Genomic DNA, 23,446 nt, shown 5'->3' with positions numbered 1-23,446 from the left:
TTGAGTTAATCGCATGAGTTAACTGCGATTAATCGACAGCCCTAGTAATAGCCTCTATGAAATGGGGTGGGGTGGAGTAGGGGCATGTCTCAGTTTAGAACCTAGTTTGTTAGAACTGGATTTAAAGCTCCACTCATTTCAAAATCCATTACCACATCTTCAGTGCAAGAATGAGGCACGTTAGCTGGTTTTGCACTGCCCTTTCCTGTATTTTGCACTGCCCCTTCCTGTATTGTACCTATCTGCGGGAAAAAGATTTGAATCTCAAAGTCTGTGAGTTCATGAAGGCTAAATTCAGGTAAAATAAATACAGTAATAAAGGCAAAAAATCATGTAACAATCAATTTGTGTGCAGTACTTTAAAAACAACAAAAGTTTTATATTTTTTCCAAGTTTTTATAACAAATTTATACTGGGGTGAACTTCTCTAATATTGGGACCAATCCTTTAGTGTATACATGCATGTAACTCTCACTGAAGCCAATGGGAATTTTATTTACGCATAAAAAACGGTTGTACTATAGGAGAAAGTCTTGACAGAATTTTAGCTCTCTCAGTGTTAACGCAGTTACTCTTAGAGGCTTTATCCCCAAGCCTGCAAACAATAACTTTCCCTTTGCCAAACCTTGAGCATAAGATTTACGTTTATAGGGCCTCAAGGTGTGACCTTGCAAGTGTGATGGCTGCCATCTTTGGTCGACACACACGCTGGGAGCCTCCAGAGCTAAAAGCACAAGCTGCTTCAGCTTGAGCTAAAGAGCCTTGGTTGCCTAGCTGGGGGCTGTAACAACTCATCTCATCTGCAAGTCAGCACAGATGGGGACCTGTAAGTAACACATACTCACCAGTGGGTTATATAAGCCCTTTCTGAATGGACGGTTTCTGAAGGCATGGTGTTTGTAGAAGCGGACCCTATTAAAAAAGTTTAATATATCCAACATTGTATGAACGATCCTTTCTGAATCAGATATTATTTTCAGGTCTTATGTATTAAGATTTTATTTGCCTAAATTACTGCTTGCTTGTTACCCCAGTTTGATAGCATCATACTTTGTACTTACATTACAGATATACGAGAGAGGTTGCGAAACATAAAATTTGATTTGCTTTCCCCCTCCCCATATCTATTTGCAAATCGTGTATAATTATTTCTAGGTAATTCTCCCCTAAATAAACACAACAATTATGAAGGAAAAAAGCACTTGTGACTAAAGTAATGTACAGGACCAGTATACATAGCCCAGCACTTGTGAGTGACAAACCAGTGCACAGAGCAATGATCATTAACAGCCATACAATAACAAAGTGGTACAGTCAGCCAAGCATCGTAAGTAGGGTGACCAGATGTCTCGTTTTTATAGGGACAGTCCCATTTTTGGGGGACTTTTTCATAGATAGGCGCCTATTACCTCCTCCCACCCCCGTCCCATTTTTTCACAGTTGCTATCTGGTCATCCTAATCATAAGTAACCCTACAATAACAAACCTGTATGGTAATACAGAGCACTAGGGGTGGAGTGGGACTCAGAGCTGATTTTAGTTTGTAGCTTCCAAAAGATTATTATAATATGGTTTCCAATATGTGGTGGTTATTTTTCTGATTTTTTATCTTGATTTTGAGGTAAACATAGGGTTCATTTTTATGTGTAAAAATACTTTAAATTATTGCTTTAGAATAGTTTCCCTTGAAAAAATGTCCCCCCCCTCCAGTGAATTCCCACACTCCCTGGGATACTCTCAGTAAGCATGAAGCAGGGGGGAAATCAATATTTGTGACCCGTTACCCCCTTGACAAGCAGTTTTCTGCATTGCAGAAATTGTAAATGTCAACTGTTTTCAATGAATATCTCTAATTTTTGCTCTGGTAGGTCTGTGCTGGTTTGAGATGAAAACCCTGTTTGTAGGTAGGAAGAAAATGAGTTTTAAATATAATTTTAAAAAGCGTTAACTGGGATTAAAACGTGTTAACATTTATTTTACCATTGTTATGATTAGCAGTAGTATTTATTTATAGTGCCAAGAGTACCCGATTCAAAAGGCTAAAACAAACTTCTACCACATGCCCCTCCTTGGTTCATCCTTATGCTTTCCTTCGTCCCCTCCCAGCACCCCAAGCTGGGTGTCCTTTTGTGATCTGTAGCTTTCTGTACTGGTTTTTACAGGAGGCTGTGAGGGCTGCTGAAGATGTCCGATAGTCTGGATATTGAAGAGAAACCTCCAGCCCCTCCGTTGAGAATGAACAGCAACAACCGTGATTCTTCAGCACTGAACCACAGCACCAAACCGCTCCCCATGGCCCCAGAAGAGAAGAACAAGAAGGCCAGGCTGCGCTCCATCTTCCCAGGAGGAGGGGATAAAAGTAAAGTATCAGCAGTGCAAAGGGGTTACTTTTCTCTCTTCCTGTAGTTTGTTGGTTGCTGTGTTTGCTTTCTGCCTGTGCTTTCTTTCTGTTTCATCTGTGGGACATGCTAATTAAAAACTTCCCCAAAGCGTTATGTTACTATAATTCTAACGCCGTATTTTCAGAGAGGAGGAGGTGATGTTTCATTAATTATCTTTGTGTAGCTGACCAGGACAATAAAACACACATGCACACATGGTCTTGCATTTTTTAAATGCAGTTGCGGTTTAGACTGGGTTTTGTCTTGCATTTGCAGAGTGAAACCCAGAGAATAAGGTTCAAATTTCATTTGCAAAATTAAGGGAGGCATGTGTTTTGAATTAAAAAAAAATGTATTTGCACTTAAAGAATGGAGAAAGGGGTCTTGCTTTTATTTGCACTTGTAGAGATGAGGAAGGGTGTGTGTAATTTTTAAAATTTTTTTTTACAAAACAATACCAAAACATGTGCTTAATTAAGGTCAAAGTGTGTCTTGGATTTTTTAAATGCGTAAACCAGGAATGTATGTTGCATTATTTGAGTTTCTGGAGAGAAGCATGTCTTGTATTTTTAAATGCATTTGCAGAGTGAAGGAAGGTAACGTGTGGGTATTTTAAATGCAGCTACTGTTAAATCAGTAGGCTGTGTTGCATTGTTGAAATGCATTTGCAAATATAAAGGTAGAAGTGAGTCTTAGAACCAAGACAGGAAATGATTCAAATCTCCCCTTGTGTCAGAAGGTTTTTTGTGACATTACTCTGAGAGCAGCGCAGCTCCTCTCAGTTCCAGGTTGGTGCCACAATTGATTTTCTGACCTGCAGGACTCTGCACCATGCAAAGGGGGTGGAAGATTACCATGCTTCGTGCTCCTGCTTTGTAACATTATCACAGCCACTCCTAATAGCCTCTCCAAAAAGGGACGAGTGGCTGTGATAATGTTTTTGGAGAGGCTATTAGTACCCCATTTTAATAAAGTTTGAGAAAAGTCTCTAATCGCTGCATTTCAGTGGCTTGATGCAGCATGCACAGGATGGGTAAGAGATGCCTTGGACAACACGGGGTTGGGGAGCAGATAAGCCCGGAGCTGTGACTGCCGCTGCACTTTGCCTTAGGAATACCAGAGTTGGGACTGCATGAGTGAGTGTATGGGGGGGGTGGGGGGGAGGGGAATGTTGTGCATACAGTTCTTAAACCGTGATACATTGATTGCATATTAAGGGGGGTGTTTGGAGTGTGTGAGCATGAGGTGGGTCTGAGGGCGTATTAAAAGTAAATTACTGGACTAGGGTTCAGTGGAGATGTTAGGCATTAATGGGGGCATATATGTTATGAATGTATTGGGGTGAGTTACTGGGGTGGGGTTATTTGGAGGTGTTGGGGAATTCAGAGGTGAGTGGGGGCTGACTGGAGGTGCTAGGGGTGTATGTGCTATGGGACAGGGTGTAGTGGGAAGTGTCTGGGTGTATGAGCGGCTGGTGGTGTTAGGGGTGTATGTGCATTGGGGCAGGCTGAGTCCCGGAGGGGGGATGGCTGGGGAGGTCTGAGCTATGGCCATAGGGGTTGAGTCACTGCTGTGCGGTCCTAGTGTCTGCGGACCGTGGCACCTTCCTGTCCCAATCCCTATTGCCTGGCAATGCAGGCATTTTCCCACCCATGACCAGCACCCTCTTCCCAGCCACTGCTGCCTAGGGGCTGAGTGCAGTACAGTGCATGGGAAGCAGCTTCCCCAGCCAGCTTGGCAAACGGAAGCAGAGGATGCAGCCACTGTAGGAGTGGCCATGTAAGGTGGAATTGAAAGCAACAGGCCTGGGAGGTGAAGGGGAGGAACAGGGGAAAGGAGATCTTGGAAGGAAAGATAATATTCCAGGAGGACCACAGGCAGCAAGAGAAGTGGTCTCTCTCCTGCTACTTATAAGTTGCCCGTTACCCTGCTGCTGCCTTCTGTGTCCATCCCTCTCCCTCTTTCCTCGGAGAGGATGGCCTAGTGGCCCCTGAGTGTATCCTACTTAGGACTTCTGGCTTGGCCCCGATTATTTAAACCACATTCTCTTCTGGCTCTAACACAGCACTAAAAAGTAGAGGGGACATTTTGACTTGACTCCCTTGATTGAAAACCACCATAGCTCCTGGGGTGACAGAATGACTTGAGTCATTTCCCCTTCTGGCTGGCATCAGAGTCGTGTTGACTCTCTTCTGAGGGAAAACTTCCTCAGCATGAGGTAGTGTGTGAAACAGATGCAGAAAAGGGGAGATCCAGAAAGAATTCCTGCCCAAAATAATCTGTTACAGCCAAAACAGTAGTTCATTTTCTTCTCGTATAGAAGATCAGAATCAATTTAGCAGTCATTTAGATTTCATCACTACAGGTGTGACTAGGAGTGAAGTGACTAGGATTTTGTATTTTAATTTTGTTGTGTGAAATAGTAAGAATATTTAGCTTTGATGCTCAGGATGTGCCAAATCCATTGAATTGAATTCATCTCATGGCTGGCTTGTAGGTCAGGGTATCAGCTAGCTTGTGCTTTCTTCACAGACTTACACAGTGACAAACTTTGAAAGTCTTGGTTACAAACACAACATTACTTTAACATGTCCATTTTGATCCAGTGCAACTGATTTCAGCATCACAGATTTATTATAATATCCTGCTATCAGATCTTTTAAACAGAACGAGAGAGAAAGAGAATCGTAGGATATTTCTCCTTAAACAGACTAGGACATTTGTATCCTTTGTTCATTCACCAGGCCTGAGATGTGCTACACTACTTGAAATGTTCTGTCAACCTTTCTTTGTAATGGATAGGTAGCTGGTGTGCTGACCAATACTGTCTCATTGTTTCCTTGTGCTTCCCCTGTCTGATTGTTGTATCCACCTGTTATCTCTCACTTTATAGTTAGTCCCTAAGCTCTTTGAGGTAGGGACCATCTTTTTGTTAAGTCCAGTGGGGCTTGATCCATGACTAGAGCCCCTAGGTGCTACCACAATACAAATAATCTGTATTAAGTAATTATATGCTCATAATCGCTACAGTATCTAAGTTCCTCTGTCTGCAATGTGTGTTTCCTTAATACCTCTGTGAGGTAGGGAAGTACCATTGCCATTTTACAGATGAGGAACTGAGGCGCAGAATGACTAAATAGCTTGCCCAAGGTCACACAGAAAGTCCTGTGGCAGAGCAGGCAATTGAAACCAGGTCTCATAAATCCCAGGCTGGTGCTCTAACCATTTTCCTTCCTCTTAAGTATGATAGTAGTCAGTAGCTATGGGGGATTCAGAGGCTGTGCGTCTCCTCCCAGCTGGGCTCTGTTCCTTCAGGAAAACTGGGAGCAGAGCCATTCAAGGAAATTGACGGGGTTCTGGGCTGGGTTTTTTGGGTGGTTGTTGGGGTTTTTGCAGTCCTGTAGATAGAGCCTTCTTTTCCATTCTCACTGAATCTCTTGGATTTGCTGCCCTGCAAAAATAAGTACTACCGTATAGCGGGAAGTGGTGACCCAGTAAGGAAATTACGGGAAATTAAACCTAAATTATCACAAAGGAAATGTATCCACCTGACTCTCTTTTCAGCTATATTGGTGTAAATGATAGTAGTATTAACAATATTAAACCCCATGAAGATTTAGACTGGTGTAGCTGAGAGCAGAATCTGGCCCTTGGTAGCTAAGTTGCCTCAGATACATAAAAAATAAGAAAATGGAGGAAGAACAAACCTGTTGGGATAAGGGGGAAAGGAGGAGAAAGAAAAGAATGGGGATGCTGGGGTAGAAGAGAAGGGAGAAGGAGGAAAGATTAGAATAAGGTGAGAAGAGGGTGGAGAAAAGAAAGGACCCAGAGAAAAGAACAGAATGAAAGGGGGATAGAAGGGAATTAAACAATGAAATGAGCAGGTGAAAAGAGGGCAATCTGTTCTTTCCCTTACAAGAGAAATGAAAAAGTCACCACTTAGATGAGTCACATTTTACTGCCAAAGAGATGGTTTTTTAGCATCATAATAGTGTGACTGGGAGAAACCAGACAATACACTGTCTATTTCCTTGTCATCTTTTGATCTGTAATAATTGTTGCAGATGTAGTGGGTGATTTCACATTTCCCAAACTTTGACAGCTGTGTTTATATTGGCCAATTTATCACAGATCATTTATAACATAAGCAAGCAAGAATTACAGATATTCATGCAGAGGAGTCAGCCCATCACATTATATTTCACCACTTCACATGGAATGTATGTGATTTGGGTTGCAGGGCATAGAAAAGTGTCAAAATGTTTAGACAGTGGGGTTAAATATAGACATCTAATTCCTTATTTAATTTACATGTTATCAGTGTTTTGAATGCAATCTTTAAGCAGAGGTATGCCATGCATACTTGCCAAGTCTCCTGAAAAAAGAACAGGAGTACTTGTGGCACCTTAGAGACTAACAAATTTATTAGAGCATAAGCTTTCGTGTGCTACAGCCCACTTCATCGGATGCATAGAATGGAACATATAGTAAGAAGATATATATATATACATACAGATAAGTTGGAAGTTGCGATACAAACTGTGAGAGGCTAATTAGTTAAGATGAGCTATTATCAGCAGGAGAGAAAAACTTTTGTAGTGATAATCAAGATGGCCCATTTAGACAGTTGACAAGAAGGTATGAGGATACTTAACTTTAGGGAAATAGATTCAATATGTGTAATGACCCAGCCACTCCCAGTCTCTGTTCAAACCCAAGTTAATGCTATCTAGTTTGCATATTAATTCAAGCTCAGCAGTTTCTCGTTGGAGTCTGTTTTTGAAGCTTTTCTGTTGCAAAATTGCCACCCTTAAATCTTTTACTGAGTGGCCAGAGAGGTTGCTAATTAGCCTCTCACAGTTTGTATGGCAACTTCCAACTTATCTGTATGTATGTGTATATATATATATATATCTTCTTACTATATGTTCCATTCTATGCATCCAATGAACTGGGCTGTAGCCCACGAAAGCTTATGCTCCGATAAATTTGTTAGTCTCTAAGGTGCCACAAGTACTCCTGTTCTTTTTGCGGATACAGACTAACACGGCTGCTACTCTGAAACAAGTCTTCTGAAGTGATCTATAATGCTTGTCACCGGGAATGAGCATCCTGTAAAGGGTAACAAGTTCCAATTTTTGATAGAACATATTGTACAGCACCTAATTTCACTTACAGATTTGACTGTTCCTTTAAACTGAACTTGATGACCCTTTAAATCCAATTCTTGCTGCAGTCACTTGCAAGTGGCAAGCTAGGAAAAGCCAATTTTGTTATATACAATAAAGAATCACATACACTGAAAGGATATGATCTCTTATTACTGAAAATTAAGTAACAACTCATTATAGATGAAAGGAAAAACCCTGGCATTCTGACTTGATATATTACTGTTGTCTCTTCCAAGTGCTGAAGGAAAATAAATTATGAGTTAACATTGTGTAGCGGTTAGGATCTTGGGAAGAAATGCAGCAGGTAATTATTCAATTAGGATAAATGCAACACTATGGACATGGGAATAAAGAATTCAGAATACCCTATACTTTCAGTACGAAGGGCAGTGTGTGCTAACTTTGGGGAAAGTTGACTTTTCTCTGCCAACTAACTGGATGTGTAAAGTGGCATTAAGGTCAAACAGGGAAAGAAACACTTCCTTCTGAAATAAGATTAGCACAGCTCATATTGGTTTGCCTGTGAACCAAGAGGGACCTGGTTTGTGTCTTGACTATGGTGTTGTGCAGGATGCATTAACACACAGTGAGCTCAGGCACCAGATGAGGGACTTCACTAATGCCATCTATTGGCAGACCCAACGCTGTCACTCATCAGGAAAGGCAAAATAAAAAGCCACTAGCTTAGTGTTTAAGGTAGAAGTCTGACTTGGCTTGGATACAAATAAAAGTGCAAAATGTGAATATTTATAGAACAAAGACTCCATTCACTCAGCTCCCCACTGCTCTCTGTCAATAGAACAGGAAACTTGCTTGTGGAAATAAGTCTCTCAACAAAATTGCTGCCATGCAACTTTTTCTATACAACTTGGCTATCCTTAATAATGTACCCAGGGAGTGTGAAGGACAAATGAAGGGAATGCACAGTCACTTCTTGCTCTCTTACTAAACTGTCATGCATGTTGCTGACCAAACATGCAGGTTCACAGCATGACTCCCACACCTTCGGTGAAGGTGCTCCTTTCCTCCCAAAACCAGTGCTTTATATCAGACCTTCCTTTAGCTGGCAGCTGCCATGTTATTTATTAATTTGTACTACAGCCGTGCCTAAAGACCCAAATCATGGCCCCATATATCTCTGGAGACCTTGTGACTGTTCGTGTGACGTCATATCAGATTTGCAGAGCCAGTCAGTCTAGGAACATGATGAGAATTTATAAATCAGTTCCCTAAATATTTGTATTAAACTGATGGGAAGGGAGGAAAGGAAGAGCTGGCTTCAAGGGTATATTGCAGAAATTTTCAGTTTAAAGCACTAGAGATGATGCAATGTGCATTCTACTAACATTTTATTAACATCTTCTTTCTCGAATTGGGATTAGTAACTAAAACACATTGCAGATAGAAATTTGAATACACTCTAGCCCCCTTTTTAGCACATGCTATTTCAGCTGAAGTGGCAAAGCTGTCCCACAGGGAAGCAGTTGCTCCCTTCAACAGCAGTGCACACCGCACTAGGATAAAAGAAGAACCTGCAAATAGCTATGTCCTATACCAGGGGTGGCCAGCCTGAGCCTGAGAAGGAGCCAGAATTTACCAATGTACATTTCCAAAGAGCCACAGTAATACGTCAGTAGCCCCCCATCAGCACTCCCCTCCCCCTGCACCCAGAGCCTCCCACCCCTAGCAGCGCCGCCGATCAGCGCCTCCCCCTCCCTCCCTGCACCTCCTGATCAGTTGTTTCATGGCGTGCAGGAGGTTCTGGGGGGAAGGGGGGAGGAGCGAGGGCACGGCAGGCTCAGGGGAAGGGGTGGAGTGGGAGAGGGCCTGTGGCAGAGCCAGGGGTTGAGCAGTGAGCGTATTGGAAAGTTGGCGCCTGTAGCTCCAGTCCCGGAGTCGGTGCCTATACAAGGAGCCGCATATTAGCTTCTGAAGAGCCGCATGTGGCTCTGGAGTGACAGGTTGGCCACCCGTGTCCTATACTATCTACCTGTATGGTTTCAGTTTGTAAAGTATGACGGTTCTCCAAGGAAACCAAATACTTCAGCTTGTACTGTCAGTGGACTCCTGCTGTTTGAACATAGTGTCTGAATTATATGTAGCCTTTAGAGATGTATTTGAGAGTTCTGTAAATATGTTCTACAGTTAGGTGTATTCATAAGCTTATATTTGATATTTTAACTAGGGTTCTGCCTGGATTTGGATAGGTTTCCCCAGATGTTTTTGTGACCTAAACACAATTTGTTGCATGAACAGTTATTTCACTGTAACTTCTAATTCAGTGTGTTAGTGGAGGTACCTTTTGTCTTATAGAGGGTTGTCATTCATAGTATCTCAAAAACTCTGCCAGACCCAAAAAGTGAGTGCTCCTGAAGTACCTTGATTTGGTCACCGACCAGGGGCCAAAATTTCTTTGTTTGTCATTTGAATACTCAGTAAAACTGGTCATGGATGTGGTGCTGCCATTCAGTTCTTCAGTGGAGAAGAGTGCTGGGAACGGACAGCCATAAGATATGATACTTTACAAAAGGGCTATAACAGGAGGGAGAGGAAATGCAAATGCAACTTTTATTGATTCCCCCCCACCCCCCATCAAGCTCCTTCCACAAGAAGCATCAAAATCTGTTAGGACAAACTTCAGAGTTTTGAAAAAATAAATCAAACAAGTATTAGCCGCTGGATATGAAGGCGTGATTAAAAAGAGAAATGATGGTGGAAATAACTTACCTGCCTGATTCCTTTATATAGATGCCTAAGAAGGCTTTTACATTTGTTTAAAGTGGATTCCTTGCTTGACTCTTGGTAGCTGTAATCTGGATTTGGTCATGTGAAGAAAATCAAATACAATCTCATGGGCCACCTCGAAAAAGGGGTATACATTAGGTTAACACTTCATTAACCTGGGTCTCTGTAGCGGATAAGATTCCCTTTGAATTGTTTCCCAGTTTAAAATGGTTACTTTTACTGAACCTGATTGTAAATACCTGTGAATGAAAAAACTGCAGAAAATAAGCGCATGTTAACATTTTTGCCTCTAGCCAATAAGAAGAAAGAGAAAGAGCGTCCTGAGATCTCTCTTCCTTCAGATTTTGAACATACGATTCATGTGGGGTTTGATGCAGTCACCGGGGAATTCACTGTAAGTAACCTCCATATTGCACCTTTAGTAAGTCTCCCAGTTCCTTGACAGTGAAATAGTTTTTTGCAGCCAGAAACTTCAGGTGATGACAGCAGTCAGGCTGAGAAAAAACAGACTTGTTGGATTTAGATATTTTCAGGACTTTACCTCTGATTCCGGCTGCTTCTCTTCCCTCCTCTCCTCTCCTCCCCCCGCCTTCCCTCGGATTAACAGCAGAGTGCCTGTGGAAAATGAAAACTAGGAAGAACCCAGGTGCCTGCCTGGATAAGTCTTGTAAGCTGTTTTGGGGCAAGAGCACACACACATCTGGACAGCTGGCCTAAGGGGCATAGTCTACCTGGCCTATAGACATCTCTAGAGCAGTGCAGAAAGCTGCAGAACAGGCATTGTGGAAGGCTGATCATTTTGTTTCAGTAAACAACCTCTGAGGTATTCCCCATCCAAAGACTAGGTAATCAGGCAGGCTTTTAGCTTGAGTCGGGTAGTAACATAACAGCCAACTTTGCCACGTAAGATTAGTGGGAAGAGTTAATGCAATGTGTTTCAGCTCAAGTAATGGGGAAAATGAGTCTGATCCAAGCCCACTGAAGCCAATGGGAGGCTTCATTGAGCTTTGGATTGGGTCACTAGTTAGGTGTTGGAATCATTAATTAATTAGTAAGCCTAACATGATAGTGAGTTTATGCTTACTTTTTCCCAGTAACTTTCCATACCTTCAATACCCAGTGAGCTGATGGATCAGACTGTGCTGTACAAACATGTTGAATGGTAGGAAGTGCTAGTGTTGATTGGCTGTGTAAATAAAACAGGCAGGATGGGACAAATCATTTTGTGGCTTGCTGGCAAATGTGCCACAAGCTTCCAAAATCTGGGCACCAAATGCAATTCTTCTGTGATTTTTGTTTTGGTTGCTGCTTCTGTTTCTTTAACATGTTTCAGGAAACTAGAACATTCCTGCTTCCCTAAATAAATAAATAAAATCAAATAATACATATAAAATGAAAGCGGTGTGGTGGCAACACCTCTTTATCAGAGAACTGGAATTGAAGAGCTTTTAGTAATTTGAAAATGTTACACTCAGAATATTTCATATTGGATTTTAAAGAATAGACATGACTTCTAAATGTGTACTTTAAAAAAATATTCTGGGCCAGATCCTGAGGTTCTTATTCAGGCAAGCCTGATTAACTTCACTGGGAATTTTCCCTAAGTAAGGCCTGAGTAGAGATTGAGTTTAGACCGCCAGATCTGGTCTTCTGCCCTTAGAAATTGCAACAAATATATCAATTTCAGAATACTTTTCTGGTATTCTCTCTACATTTTATTGTTTATCCCTCCCAGTCTGTCTCTCTCTGAACTACTTGACAGCTAACTTTAATCTTTGCTGCCATTTCTCAGTTCCACATTACATTCTGTCACTTTTTTATTTTCCTCCTTTTGTGTTTACATTTTCCATCTCTTTCTCTTCCACCTTTTCTATCCTCTTCCTTCCTTTTCTTTTGTGTTCTCTCTTCTTTTCTCTGATCCCCTTTTTCAGTGTTCTCCCAGTTACTGTTCTGTTATTTCTTTCCTGTTTCTGTATTGTGCACTCCTCAGTCTGCTCTCTTTGTCTCTATTCCCTGTGCTCATTCCCTTCTGTGTTCTGGCTGGAAGAAAAGTGAAATGGATCACAATTATCTTCCCTGGTGCACCAGTGGACAATGATCCCAGTCATTTTCACTTCCCTACCGGCTGGAACAAAAAGGAGTGGAACAACAACAAAAATAAGTTTTCAGGTCTGAGGCACCCTCTGCCTGCACTTCAGAGATCAGCATTTGGATCAGTTTTAATATTGTTGCCCGCATCCATTGTGTCAGAACAGTAGGTCTGCAGCATCAGACTTCTTATTTTCACATCTAATGCCATTGGCAGGACATTAGCACAGGCCCTGGCCTCTTATAGAAAGCAACATCTTTCTGGACTAAAAGTGCACAGACCCACTTTTATATTAGTGATTTCTTTTCAATTACTTTTTTTCCCCATTTAAATTATGGGCGCTAGCTTCCTGTTGTCCAGCCACACTTGGTTGGATAGTTATTTCTAAAATGATACATACTTGCTCCTGAAGCATGAGAGCGCAGAAGTTAATTCAGTGGGCTGCGGCCATAAAGAGATGGCTGTGCCATCAGAATATACTTACCCCACCCCCCCAGAAAAAGCCTGGTGATCATGAGGCTTGTTGGTATAGGCCAACTTCTGCAGTACTTAATACAGCAAAAAGCCCATTCAAGTCAAAGGAAATGTTGCTCCATTAAGGACCACAGTTTGCCCCACAGCCACGAGCTAGTTCCAGTCACCAGATATAAGTATTGTGTTACATTTGGCTTCCCTGATTTTTCCCAACGTCGACACAAGTCTCTTGTCAGCCAAATAGTCACACGGTAAGTAAATTTTGCTGAAGGGACTGCCAATAGCTACACACCTTTTTTAAAAAAATTCCCACTGTTTAGTGATCGCACTGTCTGTGTCTCTCAAAAGTTTGGAAGTGCCATGGGAATGTGAAAATATTTAAAATTTCAAGCGATTACAGTGGTTGTCATGCCAGCCATGTCTGCTTTATGGGTTATGCGCAATGCATAGAAAAATTTCTAACACCCAATGTTAATCACGCCCGTGTCTGTATTACCTGACTGCTATTGGTTGCATCTAGAATCGGAATCAGGAACACCTGCATGGGACCCTGAGTTTTGGCTCTAAGGTTTTAGCATCAAGCTATGTTTTTACTCATGTATGCATGTTAAAACTCCATTTCACTGTGCTTGGAGCAACCATGATTGCTAGGAATTAGGGCACAAAGCACCAAATGAAATTGATTGGAAACTGTTGGGTGGAACCATGCGTCTTTAGCTTTATATTTATTTATTTTGAAGAAGTTATTGCAATTATTTTGAGGGGAGGAAGGCTTTAGATTTGTAGCTTTTTTGTTTCATTTTGTTTTTAAAGTGAATTTTGTAAGGCATGCCTTTTAGTGAAATAGTTTCCTGACCCCCAATCTGGAATAAAAACTGTCCCCACCCCAAATTTTTAAAGATTCTTGATTAAGATTTTAGCCAGTTGTAGGAAGTCATGGCTTTAGATCCAAGGTGACCTAACAAATGTCTGTCCAAAGTTTCCTAGGTTTTTCACTCTGACACATACATTACTTGTATTATAGCAACACTTGTCCTTCTAATATGAAATCTGAATTCGACAGCTACTTTCTCAGTTGCACTTTGTTCACTTGTGCACGGGCCAGTTATGATCTCAGGACTGGAAAAGCAATGGAAAAAGTTGCATACAGCTGTTAAAAATTGCTAAACTGGTTTTAAAAAACAGAAAAAACGGAGTAATTTTTCCAGTCACTTGCCGTGAATCCTCAGTAATATATTTTTGTAAGGGAGGGAAAAAAACCTGGTAAAAAGGGGGATGATGCTTCCAAACTTTGGAACAATTGTGATTTTTCTGTTTTTCCTAAGTCTGTCTTCCTGTAGCCTGTCCAGCACCTAATCTATTTGGTACTTACCTCATAATTCTCCCACTTTAGATGGGATTTTCCCCATTTTGGCCCATTGGTTTCACCTCCTTACCACCTTCTAAGTTGTCCCACATTCTGTTTTAACTTTCTTTTCTTTCTTTATTTACGTCCATTACAGCCAGATCTCTATGGCTCACAGATGTGCACAGGGAAGCTTCCAGAGGTGCGTCACAGGCCCAAAAGAAGCTTGCATCAAAGTGCTTCTTTGAGATGTCATAGCACTGCAGCAGCAGGTTCATGTGTGTGCAGTAGATTTGTTGCTTGGCTTATCCCACATTTTTGTCATTAATCCAAAACTCTGGAGGCCCATGTCACACATTGATTTGCAGAGAACTTCGTAGGAAGAAGCCATGTAAAATGTATATCTAGACTGGGGTGGCACCAAGGTTATGCATAGATGCACCTCAGGTATAGTCTTTATTCGGTAGCTCCTCTAATTCGCTGCTAGATGTTGGCTGTGTGGTAAAAGGGGAAAATTGTAGGTTCTGAAACTTAGGAAATTATACTGGATGTTTAAAGCAATTTGTCAACAATAATATTCCAATGCAAATTTGCAGCTTTCCAAGATTGGATCGATTTCCAAATGTCACCCTCCCACCTAAGATGATTGAAAACTCATGCTAGGCTTTGGCACTTCCAGCCTGTTTTCTGAGTTCCTACTTTCTATACATTTTTAATAAGCAGCATAGAGAGCTCAGGGTGCTGAAAAAAGAGACTTTCCTTAGCAGCAGCAGCAGGCGTGTTACAACTCAGTGTTACAATTTTTACGTTTCAATCCAAATTGTTGCCCCCTTCTCCAAACTAGAAACAACACTCCCCTGATTTAGACATACTGTACTGTCAAATAAATGTATCAGGGGAGGGGGTTTAATCTTTTAATTAGAACAGCAACTATATATTTCCATTAAGCATTGAAAATCCAGTGTAAAGCTCCTAAAATACACTGTGTTGTCCACAAATATAGAGTAGTCTTGTTATGTCTGCACTTAATCACCAGGAAAACAAGCTAGGCCTTAAATCATTATTCCATGGAAGAGCAGAGTTGATTTAAAGATGAGTTTCATGCACGTTTTTTCCTGTCAGTCATAACTTTCTTTTCTTTTTTAAAAGTTGGATCCCGGTTTTAGCTCTGTATTTTGATAGAGAAGAGAATGATTACATCTACTGTGTCAGTTTCTTATTTTAAATGTAAGGCATCAATTAAAGTTTCTGAAAGTAATCTTACAGGTAGCATGGGATTCTTGGTAAGGAACTATGCTGGTTGTGGCTGCTGAATTTCCTAAATCAGCATTCTTTCTACTTGGTATCCACAGGGAATTCCAGAGCAGTGGGCCAGGCTGTTACAGACCTCCAATATAACAAAACTAGAGCAAAAGAAGAATCCACAAGCTGTTTTAGATGTTCTCAAATTCTACGATTCCAAAGAGACAGTTAACAACCAGAAATACATGAGCTTTACTTCAGGAGGTAAGTTGAAGCCATGCTGTGCAAGAAACTGAAAGCCAAACTGGTTCAAAAGTAAAACAAGTGTCTTTGAAGTGCAAAGAAGTGACCAGAAAGACATTCCAATGACAAGGAAAGATCTAATATCCTGGAGTTGAATGCTGCTTCCTCCCAAAGATGCAGGTGCAAATGTGGAAGAGCAATTGGATAATCTGGTTGTTTTTGTTACTTTGTTTTCAAAATTAAATAAGAGGATTTGTGAAACAGTCACTGGCTCTTTCATTCGGAAGCCACAAATAACTAGTGATCTGCACGGGAGATGGGTGCTGTGCATAAATATATGAAATGAATACAACATTTCTACTGTCATGGAGTCTTACTAGGAATCTGGATGAAGGATCAAAGAGAAGGAGGTACTTCTAGAGCCTGGAGCATCTTCATTCTGGGGATTTCATTGCAATCGAGGTGCCATAATTTGGAAGCCTCCAAATGTGACACTATCCCTGGGTTTTCTGTACATTCTGCAAGGTCACTAAGCAGCATTGAGAAAATGTTTTCAAGGAGAATAATTCTGAATTTTAGTTTATATTTTTTTCAGTGTGTTCTTTTTTTTTTCCTTGTTAGCGAAAGGAACCCTGTTGCCTGATAATAAATCACGTCTACCAAGGAATCTGAGGCTTCAGACTGGGTAGAGTGTGTGTGGCTTTAGTAATGATGTGTTCTTTTCTGTATCATGGCTCTCCTAATTATTGACATGATTCCTGCACAAAAATGCTGTGATACAGTTAAGTCTGTAAAGACATAGCTATTATTTCCGCTAACGTGGCGTTCAAACCCAGCAGCGTGTGAGCAGCATCTGTAACTTTCTTGACCTGAAATTGTTCATCTGGTAGAGCTAATAAAAATGCCACCATCAGTGCCAGTGGAGACAGTTACTTCCTTGAACCTGGTGGCTCAACTGAGACCCGTAATTCAAAAAATTGATTGCCTGACTAACCTTCAATTTACCCCCACTAAAATAACAATGAATGCTGGAATAAGATATCAACCATGCAAAATTTCAGGCTTGTCGGAGTTTTGTGCATGTGTGTGTGTTTGCAAAAGCTAGAGGGATGATGTGTTCATAATCTGCTTTAGAAGGGAAACTGGCGTACATTCTTAGGGAGTTGCTATTGTGGCTCCATAATAATAGAACAATCACAGTATGAGAGGGGTTATACTAAACCTTTTCTGTCAGAAGGTTTTGACCCCACTAGAAAGAAAAATGCATGTATTTGCATTCTTTTTATCCACGTGACTTTATCATAAGCCTGACTTCAAACTGCCTTCCCTATTGGGGAGAGACGTGTGCCGAACCACTTCCCCGCTCTTTTGGGATAGTAAAGGGTCAAGTGAAACATGGAAAACAGACACTAAAGTAAAATGCAGACATTGCAGTAAAAAAATAACCCAGATCATTCCACCACCTTGCTGTCATCTTTATAAAGTAACTGGTTTTGCCAAAGGGGTGTTGTGAATGAAATCCGACGAATTTTGGAAGAACTTGTTCTGCTGGATTCCCCAGACCAAGCTTTGTTATGAAAAGTATCTAGCCAATCTTCTTTTGCACCTTTCAGATAAGAGCGCCCACGGATACATAGCAGCCCATCCTTCGGTGAGTGTAAAAAAATAACAGCGATTTCATTTATGGTGTTTGTGTAAGTGTGGTGGAATAAGCCATAAACTCTGAATTTTCTGGTATTTAGAATACCAGTCGCCTCCGCTGAAAGAAGTCAGACACAACATCTTTGCAGCAGTGGTATTTAGATTCCATTGGCTATTTTTAATTTTCTGTATAATACCTGACAGACAGATTAATGTCTGGGTTTGTTGACGAGGAATTGCTTACTATTCCCAGCCCTTTATGATTTATATTCTTTAGTACAGTGTGTTATTCCAGGCTCTCTAATTACACTTTAGTGTAGTTTTTTCCATCTTAAAATAAAATCTCTACTAAATTTTTTTGCTTTTGTACTGCTGTGATTTAATTAGCTATATGACTGAACATAAAATTAGAAATTATTCAGAACTCACTGAAATGATTTGTAAGGATGTTTTAAATATTGGTCCATTATAATTAATGCTGAATTACTGTGGAAATCCTGGAGATATATTTATGATGTACATATTAATATTGACTGAGTTTATCAGTATTAACATTATTGCATTAAATATCAATAATTAATTAGGGATTCGGCCTTTATTTTAAATTCAGTGACTCAGTTTCACAGTTAAATGTTTTAACTAAAGCCAGATCCATTATCCATAATAAAATACATTTCTGGAAGAATACTGCAATCACATAGAAATATAATCAGTATGGCCTTCAAAAGTGGTTCCTACCAGTGGTTATGGTGTCCTTAGGAACTATAACTGTGTATCATGGGATATAACCAGTAGCAAGATACAAGCTCCTACAAGAGAATAGCCTACTCAAGGGATTCAACAGGAATCTTATATAAGAGGGAAGGTGGGAGCGCTATTGCAGTACAAAGAAATCATTCAAATCCTACTAACTGAATTTCACCTAGTAATACAAGTCTGGTATTAAATATTCAGGTTATTGTATGTAGTGTAGCTTCACAATTCTAGTGTTGTCACATCAACTGTGGAACCCTTCTAGGGTATGGAAATGGTTTGTTATGGTCTGGCATCATAGAAGTGAGATTATTTTATTGCATGATTTTTTTTCAAAAATGTGTAAGTTTGTAAAATATGAATTTTAAACAGGAAACTTTAGAGTCATGTGATATACTACAGAATAATATATACTCTTTCCCACCTACACTAAGACAGCTCCAAACTCTGGCAAAGTTGCATGATATCATATAGTATATGGTGAATGCTTCTCTGTCCCGGTAGTTGGGTTATGCAGCATATAATTCTAAAGTTTTGACACTTTAGTAACTTGTTTTACAGGTCACCATTTTCAGTAAAATCAGTTATGCAGTGGAATAGATTCTCATGGGAGATGCAATATCACTGTATATATATTTAAGGACAAATTAATTCAGGCAGTGGTAGGAATGATGTAGTGAACTGTTCTGCAAACTATAGGGGTTTAGACTGGATGATCCATACAATCTTTTCTGTCCCTTCTAACATTGATACCATGTACTGTACTGAAGAGAAGTGATCATCTCACAGGTTATGTGAGAGACCTGATTACTTAGAACAAGTGTCCCCAGTCAGCTTAAGATCCTGCTTTGATAACCATGTTATTCTCTGTGTTCCTTCTCTTAACCCCCCTATAATATTCCCTTCAGCATTTGGTAAATGTTTGATTGGATTTTTTTCCCCAGTCTATTCTTCGTCTAGCAATTCTAGACATTAGTCCACATTTTAGGTTTAGTCGCTGGGTTTATGGTAGTTGCAGCCCCATTAATGTTATACTGCTGATTCACTGAAACCTGGCAAAGAGCAGAAATACTAAGCATTAAGCATTAGATGAAGATAAATGTGAAAAGCATCTAAACAGGAAAAAATAATATTATGCTGGGTAAAATAATAAAAAAATGAATAGCTTTTCTCTATAATGCAGAATTTCCTGTTAGACTTAATGAAGGATCCTTTGAGCTTTGAAGTGCATTAATTAGGCCTGGTCTACACTAGGGGCAGGGATCGATCTAAGATATGCAACATCAGCTACGAGAATAGCGTAGCTGAAGTCGATGTATCTTAGATCGACTTAGAATCACTTACTTCGCGTCCTCTCGCCCTGGTGGAGTTCCGGAGTCGACAGAGTGATCGGGGATCGATCACTAGTGTAGACGTGGCCTTAGTCTAACAGGTAGACTTGTTAGCTTAATTAACTGTTACCATTTCTGCAAACACATTGCCAAAGCAATTAACCAGGAACTAGAGGTGATTTTCTAGCTCCTGCATCTGTTCAAGTATTGTTCTCAGTTAAATTAGTCTTTCATTAAGTATGTAAATGAATGATTTATTTGCCTTTATTTAACTTAATTCCTCTAATAATGCAGCACAGGATACAATTCACTAGCCCAAATGCTAGTATCTTACCAAGACTGGCCATGAATAAATAAGAGGCAGAGGAAAAACACCAAAATGAATTAACCAAACAATACATATATTTGTAATCATAGAAAAAGAATGCACCATATGCAACTAACAACTGAGGTTTCTACAACTAAATATAAATGTAAAATTCTCTGTTATGTCTGAGTAGATTTATGCTGTACATTATTAACAAGCCTCCCATGCTGTCTTTAAACAATAAGTGAACAATCAGTTATGCTGCTGCCTTTTATCCACAGAGCACAAAAACTGCATCAGAACCCCCTTTAGCTCCCCCAGTTTCAGAAGAAGAGGATGAAGATGAAGAAGAAGAAGAAGATGACAATGAACCTCCACCTGTTATTGCACCACGACCTGAGCATACAAAATCAGTAAGCTCACTAGCAGCTTTGGTTACTGTTGTCATTGTATGGTATAACTGAGAGATATATCTGTTATAATAGGAAAGTGTATAGAGTTCCTTTTGGGTGAAGACTCAGTGTTAGAATCCTAACTATCACTTTTAATTCCCATGAACCTACAGAAGCCAGCAGGTTCTGATTTGAGGCTTTTCGTGTAATCTTGAGCTTTTCCCATTCTGCCAAGAGGTATTGTGAAACTCTGAGTTCAGTTTTTATATTGTGTTTGTGTGTATGTAATACTATGTTATTTAAAATACAGATATATAAATGTGGACTTAGCCATGGTCAGTGGAAAGAAGGCTTACAATAGTGCAAGCTCTCCTCCTTGCTTCCTTGTTGAGAGAGAGAGAAACTGAACCGATGTGATGGGGAGATGAAATGAAGAGCAAATATAGACAGTGCGATTGTGTGTCTTCTAACAGGACAAAGCATTTGTCATATTAAAAGACAGATACAGTATATAAATGTTTTCCTAATGATGCTATTCCATGCTACACAGTTGTGAATGGGAGAAGTGATCTGCGAGATCACAAATTGAAGGAGGGAATTCCACAAGATAGTGACTCTATTAAGATGTGGTCCCCATCATGAAAATAATAAGGCCTTTTATTATAACGTTGGGATCTGTCATGTCTAAATGCACTGCGATGGAGGATGAAAATACAAATCAGCCATATCCAGCTCTGCTGAATCTAACCTGATCATTGTGATTCAGCTGAGCAGACATTGGCTTTGGTGAGGTTTGCACCATGACTGCTACTCCCAGTATATTCAGACTCCTATCTTCTGACTTAATTGCCCTAAAACAAGTTTTTGTTACTATTACTCCTGTTTGTCCTACAGAGCCATCACAGGCTCTGGAGCAGTGGTGGGCAGCCTGAGGCCCGCGGGCCACATGTGACCCACCAGCGGATTACCCTGACAGGCCACAGGTTGCCCACCACTGCTCTGGAGGATGAGCTGGATACGCTTCTGCTCATGCATCTTCAGCAGCATTTTTAACTGAGTTCCAAAAATCTTTTTATTACAGATTGTCAAGAGATGCGCCTCCCCTGTAGTGCCCCGTACTAGCCAAGCATGGCTCTGCAGAGGCCTGCCTCAGTTTCCCCTTAAAATGTCCACATTTCCCCTGCTGGGGATCCAACTTTTTAAACCCTGCACAAAGTATTTCAAAATAGAATTCAGACCCAAAGTCTTCACCTACAGTTTCATCTGGGCCTAGCCTCTCCTCCCTGAGCGTCTGTTCTCTCTTTGAAGTTTCATTCTTTCACCCCAGTACCAAACTGGGCACAGCCTCTTTTCCCCAGGTGTCTGTCTTCTTGCTCTCCCAGCACTTCTTGCCTGGAGTTTCAGCCCAGGTCAGAAAGAGCCCAGCTTGATTCTCTGTTCCCAGGCAGTACGTGTAAATGCAGAATTTGAATCAATGAGACACAGAGCCTCACAATGTCATTTTTACAGTCACCCTTCAGAGCTTAATCAGACTATAAGCAAGTAAATGTTCCCCTCCAGGGTTTGAAACATAAAATTGCAGAACCAAGAACCTAAAAATGAAACTGACTATAAATAAGGATAAAACTGACTTCATTAGTTTTCATTGTCCATGTTTTGAGAAATGCACAAAGGAAACAAACATCTTAATGTAAGTTGCCATTGGTGATAGTAAGTAAAGGAACATGATTTGTTTTTGTTTTTTTTCCAGTGTGACACTTAAGTTGGCAGAGTCCCTATTTATGTGTGAGATAAAATCTCATGGGGATCTATCTCCAGACCCACCTTTCTGACCACCTAATAATTTTCTGTTGCAGATCTACACTCGGTCTGTAATTGAACCTGTTGCTGCACCAGCACTAGTTAAAGAGGCTTTGACCCCTCAGCCTGAGAACTCAAACACAAACACTTTGTACAGAAACACGGACCGGCAACGAAAAAAATCCAAGATGACAGATGAAGAGATCCTAGAGAAATTGAGTAAGTGTCCTGCCCTTACCTCTTGTTTGATAAAAGGTTGTCTCGATGTGTCCCTCCTGTATGCATGCAGAAGGAATGTCCTTATTTTAGTGTCACTGGGACACTTGGGCTTTCTTGTATACACTGCAGTTGTGCTCGATGGACAGGAAACAGAGATGGAGGGAATCCCTTCCTTCTCAGTGGACAACTGTGATTTGCCTGCCTGTGCTTTCTAATGTGCAGCAGAGAGGGAGAACATTTCTGGCTAAACTGAACACTGTTGCCTAGTAACCCCTGGTGTACTGAGTCACCAACAGGTGTCCATTGGGCTGAGCAGAAAACACGTACTACACCTCTTCTACAATAGTAGCAAGTGCAGCTGGTGAGCATCCCCTCCCCTCAAGGTACTATGTCTGTTTCAGGTCTGCAGTGGCATAATGCCGCCAATTACTGCTGCTTTGGCCGTGCACCTCCTCTCCTCCCGCCCCAGCCTGGCTAAGTTCATTAAGCTTTAGCTTAGCCCTTAGTACGTAAATACTCATATTTACAAGCCATTGTTTCTGTTGTGTTTTCATATAAATCTGTATTAAACTCAGATTGCAGATTTAGTGGTATAGAAGGGAGATCTTTATGACTGTATCTTCCTTACAGTTCTGTGCTCTCTGGCATTTATATATACCAAGGATGAATTTGGTCCAATAACTAAAACTACCTATACAAGGCACCAATCATTGAAATGCAGCAGCCTCTGGAGTGGAGAGCTTCAGCTGTTAATACAGAGCGGCACTACACTGGAGGTCTGCTCAGGCCTAATATTAAAGCTTGACCAGAACTCAACCCAAGCCCAAGAGTGCTGACTTTTTTTCATGCCAGGCACTTGTAGGGTGTTAGTTTTGCTTGGAGAGCTATGGGTCACTGACCAGAGGCTCAGACAGGGGGTAGGGGGAGAGGAGCGAGACTGAAGAAAGAAGGGTGGAAGGAGAGAAGGAGCAGGGGAATGGTGGGGAGGAGACTGGGAAAGGGGAGGGAGGGGAGCAGGGAGGAGGAGAGAGGCAAATAGGAAGTTGGACGAGGGCATCAGAAAATTGAAGTCACATGCACACCGATGTTAAAAATGTCCTGACCCGAGCCAAAGAATGTCATTTTCATACTTGACCTGACCCCAGATTTGTAGCTGGGTGCCATTGGGTTGCAGGGGCTACATTACAGTGCTGCTGATGGAATACCCACTACTTCCTGTAGCATCTAAGTATTCCTTGGAGTTCTTCCAACTAGGCATCATCTCAGCCTGTTCCTGCTCAGTTTGTAAATTCTGTTGGGATCTCAACAAAATA

At 40.9% G+C, this 23,446-nt stretch overlaps 1 protein-coding gene across 7 annotated transcripts in view; it reads left to right on the top strand.

Moving 5' to 3' along the window:
• The window catches only part of PAK3 (p21 (RAC1) activated kinase 3), a 196,947-nt gene that overhangs the window by 142,760 nt on the left and 30,741 nt on the right, over window positions 1–23,446 (top strand). For 5 of the 7 annotated variants that reach the window (XM_074962470.1, XM_074962471.1, XM_074962469.1 and 2 more), the window contains 7 exons: window positions 2,163–2,359; window positions 10,591–10,691; window positions 14,363–14,407; window positions 15,558–15,711; window positions 17,304–17,341; window positions 20,004–20,135; window positions 21,971–22,133. In XM_074962470.1, the coding sequence (XP_074818571.1) occupies window positions 2,185–2,359; window positions 10,591–10,691; window positions 14,363–14,407; window positions 15,558–15,711; window positions 17,304–17,341; window positions 20,004–20,135; window positions 21,971–22,133 (808 nt within the window). In that variant the 5' untranslated portion in view covers window positions 2,163–2,184. The remainder of the gene's footprint in view (window positions 1–2,162; window positions 2,360–10,590; window positions 10,692–14,362; window positions 14,408–15,557; window positions 15,712–17,303; window positions 17,342–20,003; window positions 20,136–21,970; window positions 22,134–23,446) is intronic. The other 2 variants (XM_074962474.1, XM_074962473.1) reach the window with 2 other exon arrangements.

This window comes from Natator depressus, chromosome 9 (assembly GCF_965152275.1).
Source record: "Natator depressus isolate rNatDep1 chromosome 9, rNatDep2.hap1, whole genome shotgun sequence".
Lineage (NCBI taxonomy): Eukaryota > Metazoa > Chordata > Testudines > Cheloniidae > Natator > Natator depressus.
The sequence above is the reverse complement of the archived record's forward strand: the minus strand, read 5'-3'. Positions and strand labels throughout refer to the sequence as shown.